The sequence below is a fragment of the Dermochelys coriacea genome, chromosome 16 (assembly GCF_009764565.3).
Source record: "Dermochelys coriacea isolate rDerCor1 chromosome 16, rDerCor1.pri.v4, whole genome shotgun sequence".
In the NCBI taxonomy this organism is placed as follows: Eukaryota; Metazoa; Chordata; order Testudines; family Dermochelyidae; genus Dermochelys; species Dermochelys coriacea.
The window spans coordinates 24,331,502-24,346,980 of NC_050083.1; the positions used below are offsets into that span (position 1 = coordinate 24,331,502).

At 38.5% G+C, this 15,479-nt stretch overlaps 1 protein-coding gene across 8 annotated transcripts in view; it reads right to left on the reverse strand.

Moving 5' to 3' along the window:
* Window positions 1-15,479, reverse strand: part of MAPKAP1 (MAPK associated protein 1) — a 142,580-nt gene that overhangs the window by 21,588 nt on the left and 105,513 nt on the right. For 4 of the 8 annotated variants that reach the window (XR_006275981.1, XM_043498597.1, XM_038374707.2 and 1 more), the window contains 2 exons: window positions 11,688-11,795; window positions 1,513-1,653 (listed from right to left, as the gene is read on the reverse strand). Coding sequence is in view for 4 of the 8 variants with exons in the window: in XM_043498597.1 (XP_043354532.1) it covers window positions 1,513-1,653; window positions 11,688-11,795 (249 nt within the window). In the remaining 4 variants the exon portion in view is untranslated. Of the gene's footprint in view, window positions 1-1,512; window positions 1,654-11,687; window positions 11,796-15,479 lie in introns of those variants that run through there. The other 4 variants (XR_006275983.1, XM_043498598.1, XR_006275984.1 and 1 more) reach the window with 2 other exon arrangements.

The following is a 15,479-nucleotide window of genomic DNA, read 5'->3' on the forward strand; positions in this document are numbered from 1 at the left end:
AGCGCTGATACATGAACAACAGAAAAGGCTCCAGTAGGAGAAATCCCACATACATATAGTTTTTATGACCTTACTTGGGAGTTTTTGATATTTTCCATTTATTCATACCTAGAACACCTCACTGGGTTTTTGTTTTGTACGTAATTAGAATATAAAAACATACTGCAATTTGTGCAGCCATCAAATATAGACACATGCTCAGGGTGCTACAGAAGGCAAGTAAGGAAAGTTTATGGTCCATACACTGGTGGATGGGGTCAGTCCCTTCACTACGAACAAGTTTGGCCATTTGTTTCCTGTAACAGCTGTTCTCCCTTAACCATTTATCTTTAGTGATCTGTCATGACCTTTTCAAGCTCTCATTTCTGACAGCTTCCAGACACAGTGAGTCAAACTTCACTGGAAGCAAACTATCACACCCAGATAGTTTGCTCAAGAGCAGAAAACATGCCTAACACTGTCTTACTTCAACACCAGCACATAAATCCTTCCCTAACAAGACAGTTCAAAATAAACTGAAAAAGCATCCAATGTACATATTTGCAGGAGAATATGTTTTTTTTGTGTGTGTTCAGAATTAGAGTAATAAGGAGACCAATGGTAGTAAATCATGGAGAAATTTTCAAACTTATAACTATTCTACTAAATAATACAGAAAATATTTTGTAAGCATTTCAGCATTAAATATTTTAGTACTGAATCATTTTTAATATAAAGTATTTGCAAGAGTATTATAGTTCACTTATCCATGCATCATTAATCAAATTTCCACATTTTAAACCAGAGACTATAAAAGGCCTATTATTGTTAAAAATTAGTAAATAGCTTTTTTATTAAAATCCTGTCATCTTTTAGCCTTCAGGTTTTGCAGAACATTGAGAAAGCTAGAAAGGCTAATGTTAAACCCCGTACAGAACACTAGCTATACTCTGTTCCACTTTACCATTCCATTAACACCATTAAAATCTACTTTTAAATTTAATAAAAAACTTCCCTAATTTAGCATGGACTGATTTTAAGAAAAGAAAATTAATCTGCATGTTTAGTCAGCAAAAACCTTTGCTTTGGAAAGCACAGACAGAAGAGTCACTAAATAATGGCCTTCTTAGACAGGGAATTTGTGCTAGCTGATTGAAGGTAATACAAATACTTAAATACTGTCAACTGATGTGCTAAGAAATAAGATATAGTTCATATTTATTTTGAGAGAAAATATGCCTGTTACTGTACTTCTCTGAAGCACAGATTGACAAGTGGGGAAGAACAATCAAAAACCTATAATTTAATTCCATTTTACACAGTTTATGTGGGTTTATTATGTTAACTTGATCTTTTTGACTGTAAACAATTAGTTTACAATATTAACAATATTAAACACTATATTGTATGGTCAACTAGACAATGTGGTGATTGGGCATTTTTAATGCACCTGTGTGGACAGATAACTATTTGAGATGGCTGAAGTTTTGAAGTGCTCTACCTTCCTTGGCCTTACAGTATAAATTGATTTACCTAACTGAACATCAGTTGTGAACCGAAGCCTATGGATCATGCTGACTTTGAAGGACTTGTAATGGTGGCTACTAAGCATATCTTGAACTGTAGCTATATCGATATGAGGATCTTCCTCTGAGATCTCTTCTCCTCTTGAACCTGCCAAAAAAATAAAAGGTTTAAAATGTGGCACATATAATCAAACTGGAATACAAATATTATTGTCTCTTTTGCTATTACAAATGTATTGCTTGGTCAGTCATAGGCAGTCATGCCAGCTGATTTTTTTTTTTTTTTTAAAGGAAATACACAATATCAGTGCCCACACATCAGAGTTAGAAGGAAATTCTTAGTGTCAGATCGAAAGCAAAATTCTTCATTCGCTACAAGCTTAAGATATTAAAAAAACATCAGGGTGCCACATAAAATCTGTGGAAAATCCTGACGATGGATTCTAGTGAGATGTGGCCATGCCCTATAACAGACTTTGCTAACTCGCAGATATCCCACAGCGACTGGTTGGAGTCATTTTGTGAATGCCCTGTTTGCAGTAACTACAGAGACTGCATGAGTCAGTTGTAGTTCCAAGAACAGTTTTGCCAAAAGAGAGTGTCTTTGACTAAGCCAGTAGAAGCTCTGCTAAATGGCGATGGCTGAAGTAGCTCTTATCTAGAGGTGGGCAAGAAACTGTTTTCCAATCCTATGAATACACTCAAGATTTCAGAAAGGTTTCCTCCTCCTGAATTGGGATAAAATGTCAACATTGTTCATAATTTGAAAATCTTTAAAAAAAATTCAGTTTGGGTCAATTAAAATGTATTGTTTAGATAATTTTGAAACATTTTATTTTGATTTTGACCACTTCATTTCTTTCTAAAATGTCAAAATGGGACATTCTGACAAGTTCATTTTTTCCCCCAAAATTTGTGAGTTGAGGAATTTATCAAAACTTACTCTTTCCCATACTAATTTTTGATTTAAGCAAATCAGCATTTTTCAACAAAAATATGTTTCATTGAAAAATTATGGCCAGATCTGCTGTTATTGTATTTTACCAGTGACTTACAGATACAACAAGCATTTGGATGCATCTATCAATATCTCTTTTTTACTATATTTTTCACACAGTGGGATTTAACTGTAGCATTAATATCTTTATATTTCCCCCCTCAATTACTAAAACTTTATTATTCTTAACAACGTGAGTGGTATCTTGTTTCTTATACTCAGCTCTAAGATAAAAAGCACACACTACTGATTAGTATTCTTATTACTACTGTAGGTACTAGCTTTAGAAAAGGTAACATCTCATTAAGCCAAAATGCCAATTACTGGGGGGGGGGAACACCTTAAGATTTTTACATTTTATGATGTTGGATTAATATCAATTTAAAATTACTATAACGTGACAATTTTTTACAGAGTAATTTCATCTTAGCTGTAAATGATAATTCAGATGCTTTTAGATAAAGTGGTGCATAAATATGGTTGAAAATTGATTTAACTTCTTGCAGAAGATACTGAAGAATGACACATTTTGTTTAATACACCAGCTAACGTAGTCCTAAAAGCTGAAACAACTGCCAGTTCACAGTCCTAAATTTGCTGTGGGAGATTAATGAAAACTTATATTTTGCTGAAATTTTAATAATGGGCAGATGAGACAACAGAATTTTAGTAGAGGTATTAACAATATAGTATAACCAGCAAAAGGCTTGTCGATTTCTATTTATTAATATTGTTCAAGACTTATGTGGTTGGATCTGGCTCAACACACTAATGCTTCCTGCATTGACCTTCTATACTCTGGTGGTGTAAATTTATATCCCATTTGGGGATTTCAACTTATAGTGAAACTATAGAGTTTTTCCATATCTGAGTCTAGTAACAAGCGGAGTACTTGCTTTTTAGAAAGGACAACAGTTACCAGGGGGAGGAAAACCCTGGCACTTGAGTCAAATACACACTGCTGATGCAGAAGCAGGCTTCCTTTTAATAGAGATAATTTGGAGTTTCAGAACTGCATCCTATTTGTCTCAGCAGGTGCTGCTATCACAGCCATTGAGAGGAGCAGTGTAAACTTAGAGGAAAACAATAAAAACTCAACACTCAATTTTTCCACTTGCAAAAAATTTCCCCTTTCAGTGTATGAATCCAGATTTTCTTGTCTACAGTACATATGCTCACCTATGTGTTCAGAGAACTTAAGTGCCTACAGCTAAATGCTTAAAAGTATACAGTGGAAAAAACATGTTCCAAAGATATCAGCCTAACAACAACCTTTCCAACTATCTGCCCCATGAGAGAAAGGATTAGACTTGGGTGCGCCTCGGCAACAGAGAAAACAGCTACCTGGCATTACAATCTAAAGGTTTTTTTAAAATCTGCAAACTGGACCATACCATTTGGATGTATTTTTTTTTTTTTAACTCCAATAAACTAGTGTATATGAGCATGTGAATTTGTGCATACCCACCTGAACAGTGTAACCACTCCACACTACAGAATGATGAGATAAATTGTAAGGGCTCCTTCAGAGACATTACAATGTATTTTGTCAAAGACCATGTGTTAATGTCTCTATTCTATGGATTATCATAATGTATCATGTCAAACACGCATGCTGCAGTATTTCTGAGATACATCAAACTTTTGGTGCACTTAAAAGCATTTTGAAACACTATGGCATAGAGGTGCCTGGAAGGAAAGCAAGGACTATAATGGAATGGGTTGCCTTAGGATCAAAAGAAAACTGACTAGGAATATAAGTTAAAGGACTGAGTTCAACAGATAAAACTACTGAAATGCCAAGGTAGGGCTGTCATGCATTCCTTCAATTACCCAATTGTGCTTTAACACTGCACTGTTTCAACCATAAAACTGTGTTCAGTGTTATGATACAATAGCAATATTCTTTGGTCATGTATAATATAGCCTGCAGTCACATCACCTTGCATCAGATTTCTAGCTAAGCATGACCTGCCTGTTTGAGTACTCTCCAGGGAATACTTAGAGGGTGTAGGAAATTATGCTGGTGATTCAGTAGTGGCATTCTTCATTCGGAATGAATAAAGCACAGATCCTAACCACCTGTGGTTCTTCCTGGAAGATGCAGAGGTGTTAACCCAGTGTCCTGTCGTATTCCATGTTAGGTCTGAACTGCACCTGGGGAGGTAACTAACATTTTGCCTACTGCAGTTTTCAGACAGGTACAGCACTACCTCAAAGGATTGCACTACCTAACCTAAGATGTTGGGTAATTTTACAATTCACAGTTAGCTATTTGTTATATTCTACCCAAGAGGTGGCTGCATTTTGGTGGTGGGTGAAGACAGTCCTATGTCCCCCTAAGTTTAGTACTTCAAATAACTGGTTCATGAGGATGATATTACACTAAAGAGGAAATGTGTGGACTAATAGCCAATCCAATCTGGTACCTAGTCAGAAATTTTGTAGTAACAAAAATAAAATACTGATCTCCTCTATAGTCTTTAATCAAAGGTTTCTTAACGTACTTTATAAATATTAACTAATTAAGGTTAAAAAAACTGGGCATGTTTAGAGTTGAGAAAGAAGACTGCGGGGGGGGGGGGACCTGATGATAGTCTTCAAAAACACCGTTAAGATGTGTTTTAAAGAAGACTGTATCAATTGTTCTTTATGTCCACTGAAAGTAGGACAAGAAGTAGTTGACATAATCTGCAGCAAGGGAAATTTACATTCGATATTAGGAAAAACTTTGTAATTATAAGGATAATTAAGCACAGGAAAGGTTACCAAGGGAGGTTGTGGAATCCCTGTCACTGATGGCTTTTAAGAACAGGGTAGACAAATCCCTGTCGGGGATGGTCTAGGTTTACTTGTCCTGTTCAGCGCGGGGGAATGGACTAGATGACCTCTCAAGGTCCTTTCCAGCTCGACATTTCTATGATTCTATAATTAAGACTCACAATACACCCTTGTAGAGTATTCATCTTCTGTTCACAGCTTCAATGGATGGTTTTCCACAAGTCATAGCCTCGCAATCTGTGTTTACTCATTTCTAAAATGGATATAATAAGTGTCTATCTCCTAGGGGTATTATGAGGCTGAACTTACTCATATCAGATCTTCAGATGAAAAGCCTGTATAGAAGGGCATGTTAGTAGTGTTATTAATTCTTTGACTGATTAACTAGTAGCCACCAAAATCAGATTCAGGGATAACATTTTCATTAGAATTTAAAATTTGAATACTTGGACAAAGTTTAAATTATTAAACTGGGGGATTTTATATTGGAAATATTTCAGATCCTCTGTAATTCAGAACAACCTCTCCTAATCTTGTTTTATTTGGCTATATGAAGAGGACAGTTTAAGGTTTGTAGAATTTCTCTAGTTGCATATCATGGGAGAGAAGCCACGAATTCCACCATCAGAACAGATCATCTATCTAAAGATGGCAATACATTAGGACCCCTGAGGGTGCACTGGATAAAAGCAGTAATATCAGTAACAGCAGAGATAAATGAAATCCTGACTGCAGAACTTGCCATATTGCTTCTATACCTGCAGCTTTATCAAAATGTTGGGGAGACTAAAAGTATTCAACAACAGAAGAAAGAACCATCTTCAAGCGCTGACTGGAGACAACATCATAAAAGACACTTGCCCCACATAAGCAGCTGTGAATAAACCTGTCAAATATTTACTGGCCTGTCAGGTGTTTGAAATGGAGATCACAATGTAGTTTTTGAATGTAAAAGCGTCTACTTGGCAAAGCAATCAGCTCAAGTGGACACTCCAGGCCTAGACCAAGAGTCTGTTCAGCAGTTCTGAAGTCAGAGACCAAGGCTATGTCTACACTGCGCACCTTACAGTGGCAAAGCTGTGCCATTGTAAGGCATGCCGTATAGCTGCTCTTTGTCAGTATGAGAGTGTGCTCCAGTCACAAAATAAAGCCATCCCCAACATGGGGCGGTAGCTTTGTTGGCAGGATCCTGCTGGCAAAATGCTGTCCACACTAGCACTTTTCGTTGATAAAACTTTTCAGTCAGGGGTGTTTTTTCTTCAAACATAGCCCAAGGGTCTCATTGGGGAAACAGATACTATTCCAAAAAGTGGCTACTAAAGATCAAAGGTGTTAAGTTCACAACTACCTTGGCATTTTTTGCTCTTTCATTATCTATTTAACTAGAGGCAAAGCACCATCATGTTGTTCCGTAAAGTTAGGTTCCTACAAATGATACAGGGATTTCCTGTGCAAAAGAGGCAGAAATCAAAAGTGAGAAAAGCTAAGACCATGTATTGCAGAAACAAAGCATCAAGAAAGATGAGAACTGTATGAAGTAAAACAAATAAGGAAAACAAATATATTTTCACTATGTGCTTGAAAACAGGAGATGTGAGGAAACGGGTTCCAGGGCGGTCAGCTGCCCATCTCCTCATCATGGTTTCTAGACAGACAGACAGACAGACAGAGACAGAGGCATGTCATTCTGATCTGACACACCCACGATGGGGACACAGTTATTTATGACCCAGACAAAGAGGGGTCTGTTGCTTCTGAGGAGCCAAAGTCAAATGTCATAACACAAATTATATACCTGAGAGAAGAAAAAATTCTACCATCCCCTTAGGGATTGTGTATCTGAGAGCCCTGGAGGTGGCTTTTCCCTCAGAAAGAATCATGAGGTCTATAAGATAGACCTCAGATAATCTCTTATGAGCTGGGCTCATTCTTCTCAATATGTGTAGGGCATTAGTGCCTAGGAGCACCGCTATACCTGTGCTAGGTGTCTGGCCTGGCAGAGGAGGGAGCATAGCTCAGCTGGGGAGGACCATGAAGAAGAGCAGACTGGTACCTCTGATGGTGTGAGAGAAGCCTAGTGGGCCCAGAAGCTGACTGGAGACAGAGGTCTCCATGCCTTGATGGAAACTAGGCATAGTACAGACTATTTGATTTATTACAAGGAACCCATTGGTGAGCATTAAGACAAGCTGCTGCAGCTAGGGTCCACAAGAAAGGAAAGGGACCGAAAACAGAGCCCAGCACGGCCAAGATTATTTTGGTTTGTGTTTATATTGGATGTCACATGCAGACTCCATCACCCCAGCAGGGGGTTGAACTCTCTCAGTGACTAGGCCGGAGGGCTAAGCCACCTCCATAACCACAGAGTGCTGAAGACTCTACCGGGGAAAGTGAGGCAGAGCTGCTCAGTGCTGCGTCACTACACCAGGGTGAATGCAGGGACAGCCCCTCCACCACAGACCAGAGTAAGGTCTTTGTTCACATGCAAAGCTGAGATTAGTTTGGGAAGATCACTCTCACTAGCACTATAACTGAACTTAGTTCAAGTGATGGATAACAGAATGAGGTACATCGTCATCAGAACTGATTTTCAAATGGTGAAAAAGATCAAACAGTAAAAGAAACATCAAAATGGAGGCACAGGTCTAGACATTTCTACTGATGTGTCTACAAGGCCTCCAGGAACAAAGCATGGAGTCTGACTCAAAACATGAGGCATTAGCTGGCATGTGAAAATGACAGATTGCTAATCTCGAAGATATTACAGAAGTATCAGCTGTAGCATGGCTACTTAAAATATTACATAGATGACATATTCAAGAGTAAGCAAATATGTATTTCCTCAATAAAACAAAAATACATGGTTAACTCCATTGCAAAAATGTCCCCTTATTACTTTAATGTACTAGTATATTGCTTAATGAAAGTTCTTAATTGTTATTCAATTAATTACATACACGGAGTCCCCAATTACATTTTCCAATAAGACATTGGCTTTGGTACAGGTCTAAAGGCACTTAACCAATTTTAATATATTAAGACCAATTTCCCTTGAATACTAATTATTACCAAATGGTAAAATGAGAAAGAGGAACTTTCCAGAAGCAGGATGGAGAGAATAAACTAAATTAGCCATGAAGTGTTTGCTGTTTTTCATAAAAGCATTTCACATAAACTGAATGCCTGCATTTTGCTAAGTATAAATCTGAATACAAGTTAAAAAGTTCCAAATTTGGGAGATGGTTTATTAGTTTGATCATCTCTAGTAAATGTTAGATGTTTACTAGTTTTCTGCACATGTATTTCTATTAATGAAAAGTTTTCTGTTTCCACTTAATCCCATGAAATATGAAGTATACATTCGCCCAGAGGAAACTGGCATCTATTTTACTAGCATCTGTTTGGCGCCATATGAAAAAATAAATGAGCACATTTAATAAACAGCTCTTCTAATCGAGATTTTTCTCTGTCCGAATACGTAACTAAGTTAAAGACAAATAATTTTAAATGAGACCTAACATACAATATGGCTAATTCTATTTGATGTCAAGTTTTGATTTACACCTATCAATTTCTGGTTTCAGAGTAGCAGCCATGTTAGTCTGTATCCTCAAAAAGAAAAGGAGGACTTGTGGCACCTTAGAGACTAACATTTATTTGAGCATAAGCTTTCGTGAGTTACAGCTCACTTCATCAGCTGCATTCAGTGGATGCAGCCGATGAAGTGAGCTGTAGCTCACGAAAGCTTATGCTCAAATAAATTTGTTAGTCTTTAAGGTGTCACAAGTCCTCCTTTTCTTTCTATGAATTTCTGTTTTGCATTGTCCGAGACCTTCACCCTACACATCAGAGTTGGAGTTAACAAAAACCAATGATTAAATTATTATTTTATTAACAACCACAAATAATCACAGACTGTATTTGACATCTCATCCAGAAGATAACACCTGCAGCACCCCAAGGCCAAACACTGCCATCCAACTAGTGGTTCTAGGTCACAGTTTTAGGCGGGGCACTGTATGTGATTTCAGCACAAGCTCCATGAGCTCATTAATTAACGACGGCGTGGCTGCTCAGTTCTGTTAAGTTCACTGCAGCCTTGGGGCTCTTTATAGGAATGGGCATTGAGGTGTGGGGAGGTGCACTAGAGCATCAGCCCCCACAAAAATCTTTCAGGGAAAAGTGACAGGGTTCCACTAGACAGCTGATAGTGGCTGAGAGAATTGGAATCCAGGTGAGTTTACTTTCTCATTGGGGCAGTGTCTCAGCTGCCCTAATGGGAGAGTTGCCACTGCACCACGCTGGAGTACTGGTTCAGTGCTGACTAGAGGGAAGAACAGGGCCACCTATTGATCACCAACACCTAGATGTTTCTTAGAGGCTTCCCATCCAAGTACTGACCTGGTATGACCCTGCTTAGCTTGGGAGAACTCCGAGGATCACACCACAGTTCTTCTGGCTACGGGGCATACTATGCATTCTTGCCTGGTACTGTACAGATAGGCCTGGAAGTGCAATTTGTGTATTCAGCTTTGAATCATACAGCCCAGGTTCAAGAGTTTGATTATATTTTAAATGAAATAGGCAAGATTGCCAAAAAATATGATCAATGCTGGCTTTGGTTTAGGAAAAGAACTGGTACATGCAAGAATAATTACACTGTTTGCTTTAAGAAAAGGAGTACTTGTGGCACCTTAGAGACTAACAAATTTATTTGAGCATATTGAGTCTCTAAGGTGCCACAAGTACTCCTTTTCTTTTTGCGAATACAGACTAACATGGCTACTACTCTGAAACCTGCTTTATGAAATTTACATTTCATACAAAAGGAACAGTTAAGACATATACTCAAAAAATATTAAACAATTCATATATATACACCCCAGGACAGGATTATGGAACAGTCTGATTTACTTAACAAGATTAAAACTATTGCGTTTGCACATTCAGGGCTGGTCTTCTCTATGGGGGGACCTATGCTGCTGTGGTCGATGCAGCAGGGAACAATTTAGCGGGTCTAGTGAAGACCCACTAAATCGATGGCAGAGTGCTCTCCGGTTAACCCCGGTACTCCAGCTCCCCAAGAAGAGTTAGGGAAGTTGACTGGAGAGTGTCTCCTGTCGATGCAGTGCAGTGAAGACTCCGGGATAAGTCGACCTAAGTTAGGTCAACTCCAGATATGTTATTCACGTAGCTGGAGTAGCGTAATTTAGGTCAATTTACCTCCGTAGTGACGATAAGCCCTTAAAGAAGCTCTTCCAACTTTTGTAGGGTTTCTCCCTGAAGTACCCTAGAACAATAGGACACAGAAATAAAGGTGAAGCATGAAGGTAGTCTCAGGAGTGAAGTCTATCAACTCTGAACATGGGAACCAGGAACATGAGGTCTAATCTCAACTCTGACACTGAGTTGCTATTAGTCAAATAACTTCAGCTCAAAGTTTCAGTTTTGCTATTCGTTAAATGGGGGACAGCACCACATACCTGGCACATGAGGTTAAGAGTTACCCCATTGATGCTCCATCACTTTTCTATGTCATATCCTTCTTGGGAAAATTCAGGAAGAAATGAAAGAAGAAATGCTATAGCCTTTAAGCATAAATGAAAGGATTTAATCTTCGTAAGGAAACCAGAAATTCCATGCTCTACATCAAGGGCTCCAATCGCCACTCTTGGCAACAGACAACCTCTTAGCATGAGTTTAATTGTGATCATAAATGCCACCAGTTTTCTGACTAATGAAGAAAAAAAAAAGAGTGTTGCATAGAAGTGAGAAGAAAACTAAACTGAGAGCCTGGCCACTGGGAAAGTTGGAAAGATAGAGGGATGAACCAAAAGGGGGAAAACTTTACATTTGTCTCCAACAAATTTTGTGAAACTTATAAAAACAAAATAAAGCAAACCAAACCCAAAAAGTAATGTTTTTGCATATCTGGAGAGAAAATAATTTTCTCCTACACTTAGATAAACCCCACCTCTAAACCTCTGCTGCAGCTACATGATTCATTTCTTTCAGAGGTTTAAAAGCTGCTGCTTCTTGGGCAGCAATATGGATGTAGTAAAACGTATTGCAGACCAATAATTTTATCCACTAAATAGCGCTTGCAACAGGAAAAGCTTTATATTTCAAGTGTTTTTCACAGTTGGTCATAACTTTACAGAACAGAGTTTTAACAGAAAAAGGATTAATCAAGAAGTGATAAACAGGACGCAGACCATTTGCCAAAAGGTATGAAATTAATCATTTCACTTTGGAATACTCTTTTGGCACAGTTGAAAAGTGCCTTAGGAAACAGAGCCTCTTCAAAACTTACTTGCCCAGCCGGTACAGCCTGTGTTCCAGAATACATAACTTATGTGAGCGTAAGCAATTTACAAGAGCAAAAGTGAAAAGGGCAAACATACTGTTCTCTCGGACAAGGCAGAATTCCAAAGTGCTCTGGCTCTCCAAGGTACAGTCTAAGTCTACTGGGACATTGGGTTCACTCTGCTTCTCCAGACGATACTGAGGACCTGAAACATAAAAAAAAACCCTTGTAATATTCTCTGGATTCTAATTAAAAGACAGACAGCTCATCAGGGTCAGTTAACAATACTTAAACTCAATAAGTAAAGTCAATGGTTGTTTATGTCTAAAGTTTCTGTCCACTCGGGAAACAAAATAGTCATAAAGTAGTGGAGGATGGTATGCTTGGAAAGTGCATGGAAACACAGACTGATCCGGTCACTGCCCACAGCCTGACATTTCCTGCCTACTTCACCGACAACAAAAAATAATCAACAAACATTTCTGACCTACACCCAACTAGCTCTATGTATCCCCTGTATCCCCACCCAGGTTCTCTCACTGGCAGTAAAGTTGTTTATTTGGACCTTAAATTGTCCTTAGAAAAAGTAAAATGCAGCTTTCTTTGACTCAGTATTCCCAGCCATTCTGTATCTGGTGGGAGCCAGCCTGTTGTGAAAGTTAGCTGGCCTGCACTTTGCCTCAGAAATGGAGTTATTCTCACATGCTGTCTGGAAGCTGAAGAACATTCTGAAGAGAAGGCAGATGCACTGCAGTATAGCTAAACAATTCCCATTTAAAGACACACAGTGCTACTTTGCTTATCTGAGTGCTTCCCACTCCCAGCCCGGGATAAAAAAAAACGATGCATTCCTTATTGCAGGCTCAAATGGATGTGCATGCACACACACACACACACACACACACACTAGTGGATTTAAAATGGCAGGAAATGTTGTGATTGTATTGATGAGCCATTAAAGCAAAGGCGACCAGGACCAGGACAATAGAGGCGCTCAGAGTGTATGCTGTACTTTGAGACAGTTGGGAAGCAGGAAAGGGTGAGAGTTGGTTTGCAAGAGAATTTATATTATGGATTTCATTTCATTGTGAAACTCAGCTCTACAATGCTGGGATATTTCTTTTTCCTGCTCATTTTGTGTCTTGTGACAGCCTAGACTTCTAATAATCACAAGACTGGCACTGCCATTTTAGACATTAGCAGTGGTGACCAGTGCTATTTTCCACATTAGCTCAAGATAACATGACAGACTTTGTACACAGGAATGAACCTTTCCAGTTATCATTGTTTCTACAGTTTCAGGTAACAGGTCCCAGTGCTTGCTGGATAATATCAGTTAATACCTCCATGGCTGTAAGAAGCAGCAAGGATCACCGGGATATATATGAATTCATTGTTCTACCAGAGATCTGAATACTGTTAGCATTACTGCTGAATATAAACAAATGCAATAGATATGGTGACTGAATCAGATACAAATGTGGACTGCTGCTGTTTCTAACCAAATTACTTTCAAATACATTTCACTTAACTAGATTTTTTCCCCTAAGATTCAAGTGTCAATCTCCCTACATCCGTTAATTTGAAGCACTGAAAAGAATGGTGTTTATTTGAAAGTTACTTTTTATAGCTTGGAAAACACTATTTTAATAAATAATCATGATGACAAATAGATGACATCTTCTTTTGTCTTTCAGTCCTCCAGATCACAATTGTACACCTAACACTGAAATAAAACTACATACAGGGAACACTTCTCCCATTAGTGAAATGAAGCCATTTCTGGGTGTTACAAGGGGGCTGTTTGAACAGCGCACAGAAACACTATGCAACAAATTAGGAGAGTGTGAGACACGTAACTTCTGTAAATGAAACTGCAGAGGAAATGTAGGCAGCAGAATGTCACTTCCTAAGTAGATTGATTGAATCATCACAGCTAACACCCCTACACTTGCAAAATTACAATTACACATTGGGGTGTTAATGAACACTAATGGCTAGGACAGTGGTGGGTAACCTGTGGCCCATCAGAGTAATCCACTGGTGGGCTGCGAGACAGTTTGTTTACATTGACTGTCCCACTGGGCTAGGATCTCTGTTTTCTCTCTCAAAAGATGAGCCAATGATTATGTACTGTGGTGCACAGTTGCTGTGAGTCAAGGAAAATAATTTTATCCAAGAAACCCTTTCAATTAATAAGGAATGTACTCAAACCCCGATTCCCTTAACACATGACATGAAGAATAGCACCAGCCACAGTGGTTGAGTCCCCCTTGACAGATATCAGGTCGCTACAATACAAATGACTGCTACAACACTAGTACTTTAGGTTTGTGTTACTGCTGTGTAACAAAGCTGAGTAGTGAAAGTCCAGTGGAAAATCTCAAACGATTCCACTGAAAAAAAACATTTTAAGATGACTTTTGGTATTTTAAAAAGCTAATTAGCCCATTTGTGCTTATTGTTAAAATCCTTCCTTCTGGTTCCAAAATCTGGTCAAAAATGCCACTGATAATTTAAAGAACATCTTTAATTTCTAAGGCAAACAGTAATTATTAGATTAAATCATTATTTTCATTAACTCTCTTTGATCATGCAAAAATTTCAAGGTAGCTGCTTTTACACTCCAAAGCTATCTAAACAAGGAAAAGCTGCCTCTATACCTGAGACACCTAGGGTCTATATACTGGCCCATGCCAGCTGATTCAGGCTCAGGGTTCTGGCTAAGGAGCTGTTTAATTGTGGTGTAGACATTCTGGCTTGGGCTATAGCCTAAGCTCTGGGATCTTCCTACCTCGCAGGATCCTAGAGCCCAGGCTCCAGAATGAACCTAAACACTGCAATTAAACAGCCCTTTAGCCCAAGCCCTGCAAGCCTGAGTGTCTAACTGCAGTATAGAAATACCCTTACAGCACAATATCCCTCAATGCACATGTCCCATCAAGGTGAGAGAAGCACAAGTGTCCACAATAAAAAATTGTTTTCTCAAGTCACTAAAAATAGCAGCTGGTCTACCAGGCTGACCACGTAACTACGTCTTTTTAGTGATATGAAGGGTCTCTAAACAGATCTTAATAAAGTAAAACTATTAACACTGAAATCATGAAATATATTCATCATATACTATTATAATTCAAAGTCAGTAAAGCATTCAGAAATATTTAAAACATAAAAAAACAAGTCTTTTAGCCTCAGATGGCATGCCTCAGAGAGGGAATTTGTTAGCCAACTCATTTAAATTTACTACAACATAGTTTCAATTACGGCTCCTCATTTTGTTTCCCCAGAAGCCATGTGAAGAGCACATCGCATGTTCTGAGTGTATTTTGCTCTTGAAATAGTGCATTATTTTTCTATAAAATGGAGTCTCCTTATTCCTGGTGACTTTCAGAACAGATGCAGGGCCAGGCTATTTGCAAGCCACAAGAGGAAAGCACAACTATTCCCTCTGTGCCCAGCACAATTAGCAATTGCACATGTAGCTGGTTCCAAGCATTTATAAAACAAATTGCACTCCAAGAAAAAGCAGAGATATTTTATCTAAGTACAAATAGGAAAAGGAGCAAAGTATGTATGGCACCATCTTCCTTCTTCTATAAGACTTGAACCATTGCAAATCTGTCTCAAAAAACTGAAAAAAAAAATAAGGCCTGGTTTGTCAGACAGAAGGACAAGCAGAACTTACTGAGGATAAATTTCAAATAAATACCAAAAATCAATCAATCAATCTGGATTTAAATGTTGTTGTAGGTGTTTGAATCTGCTTTACCTTGTCAGTTTAGACAGAGGGCAAAAACTGCCTGCTTAGTCCATCTTGCTGTAAGGGGACAGTAGACAATAATCTCCAATGGTCCCCAAACAACATTCGGCTGCTGCAGTACACACACAA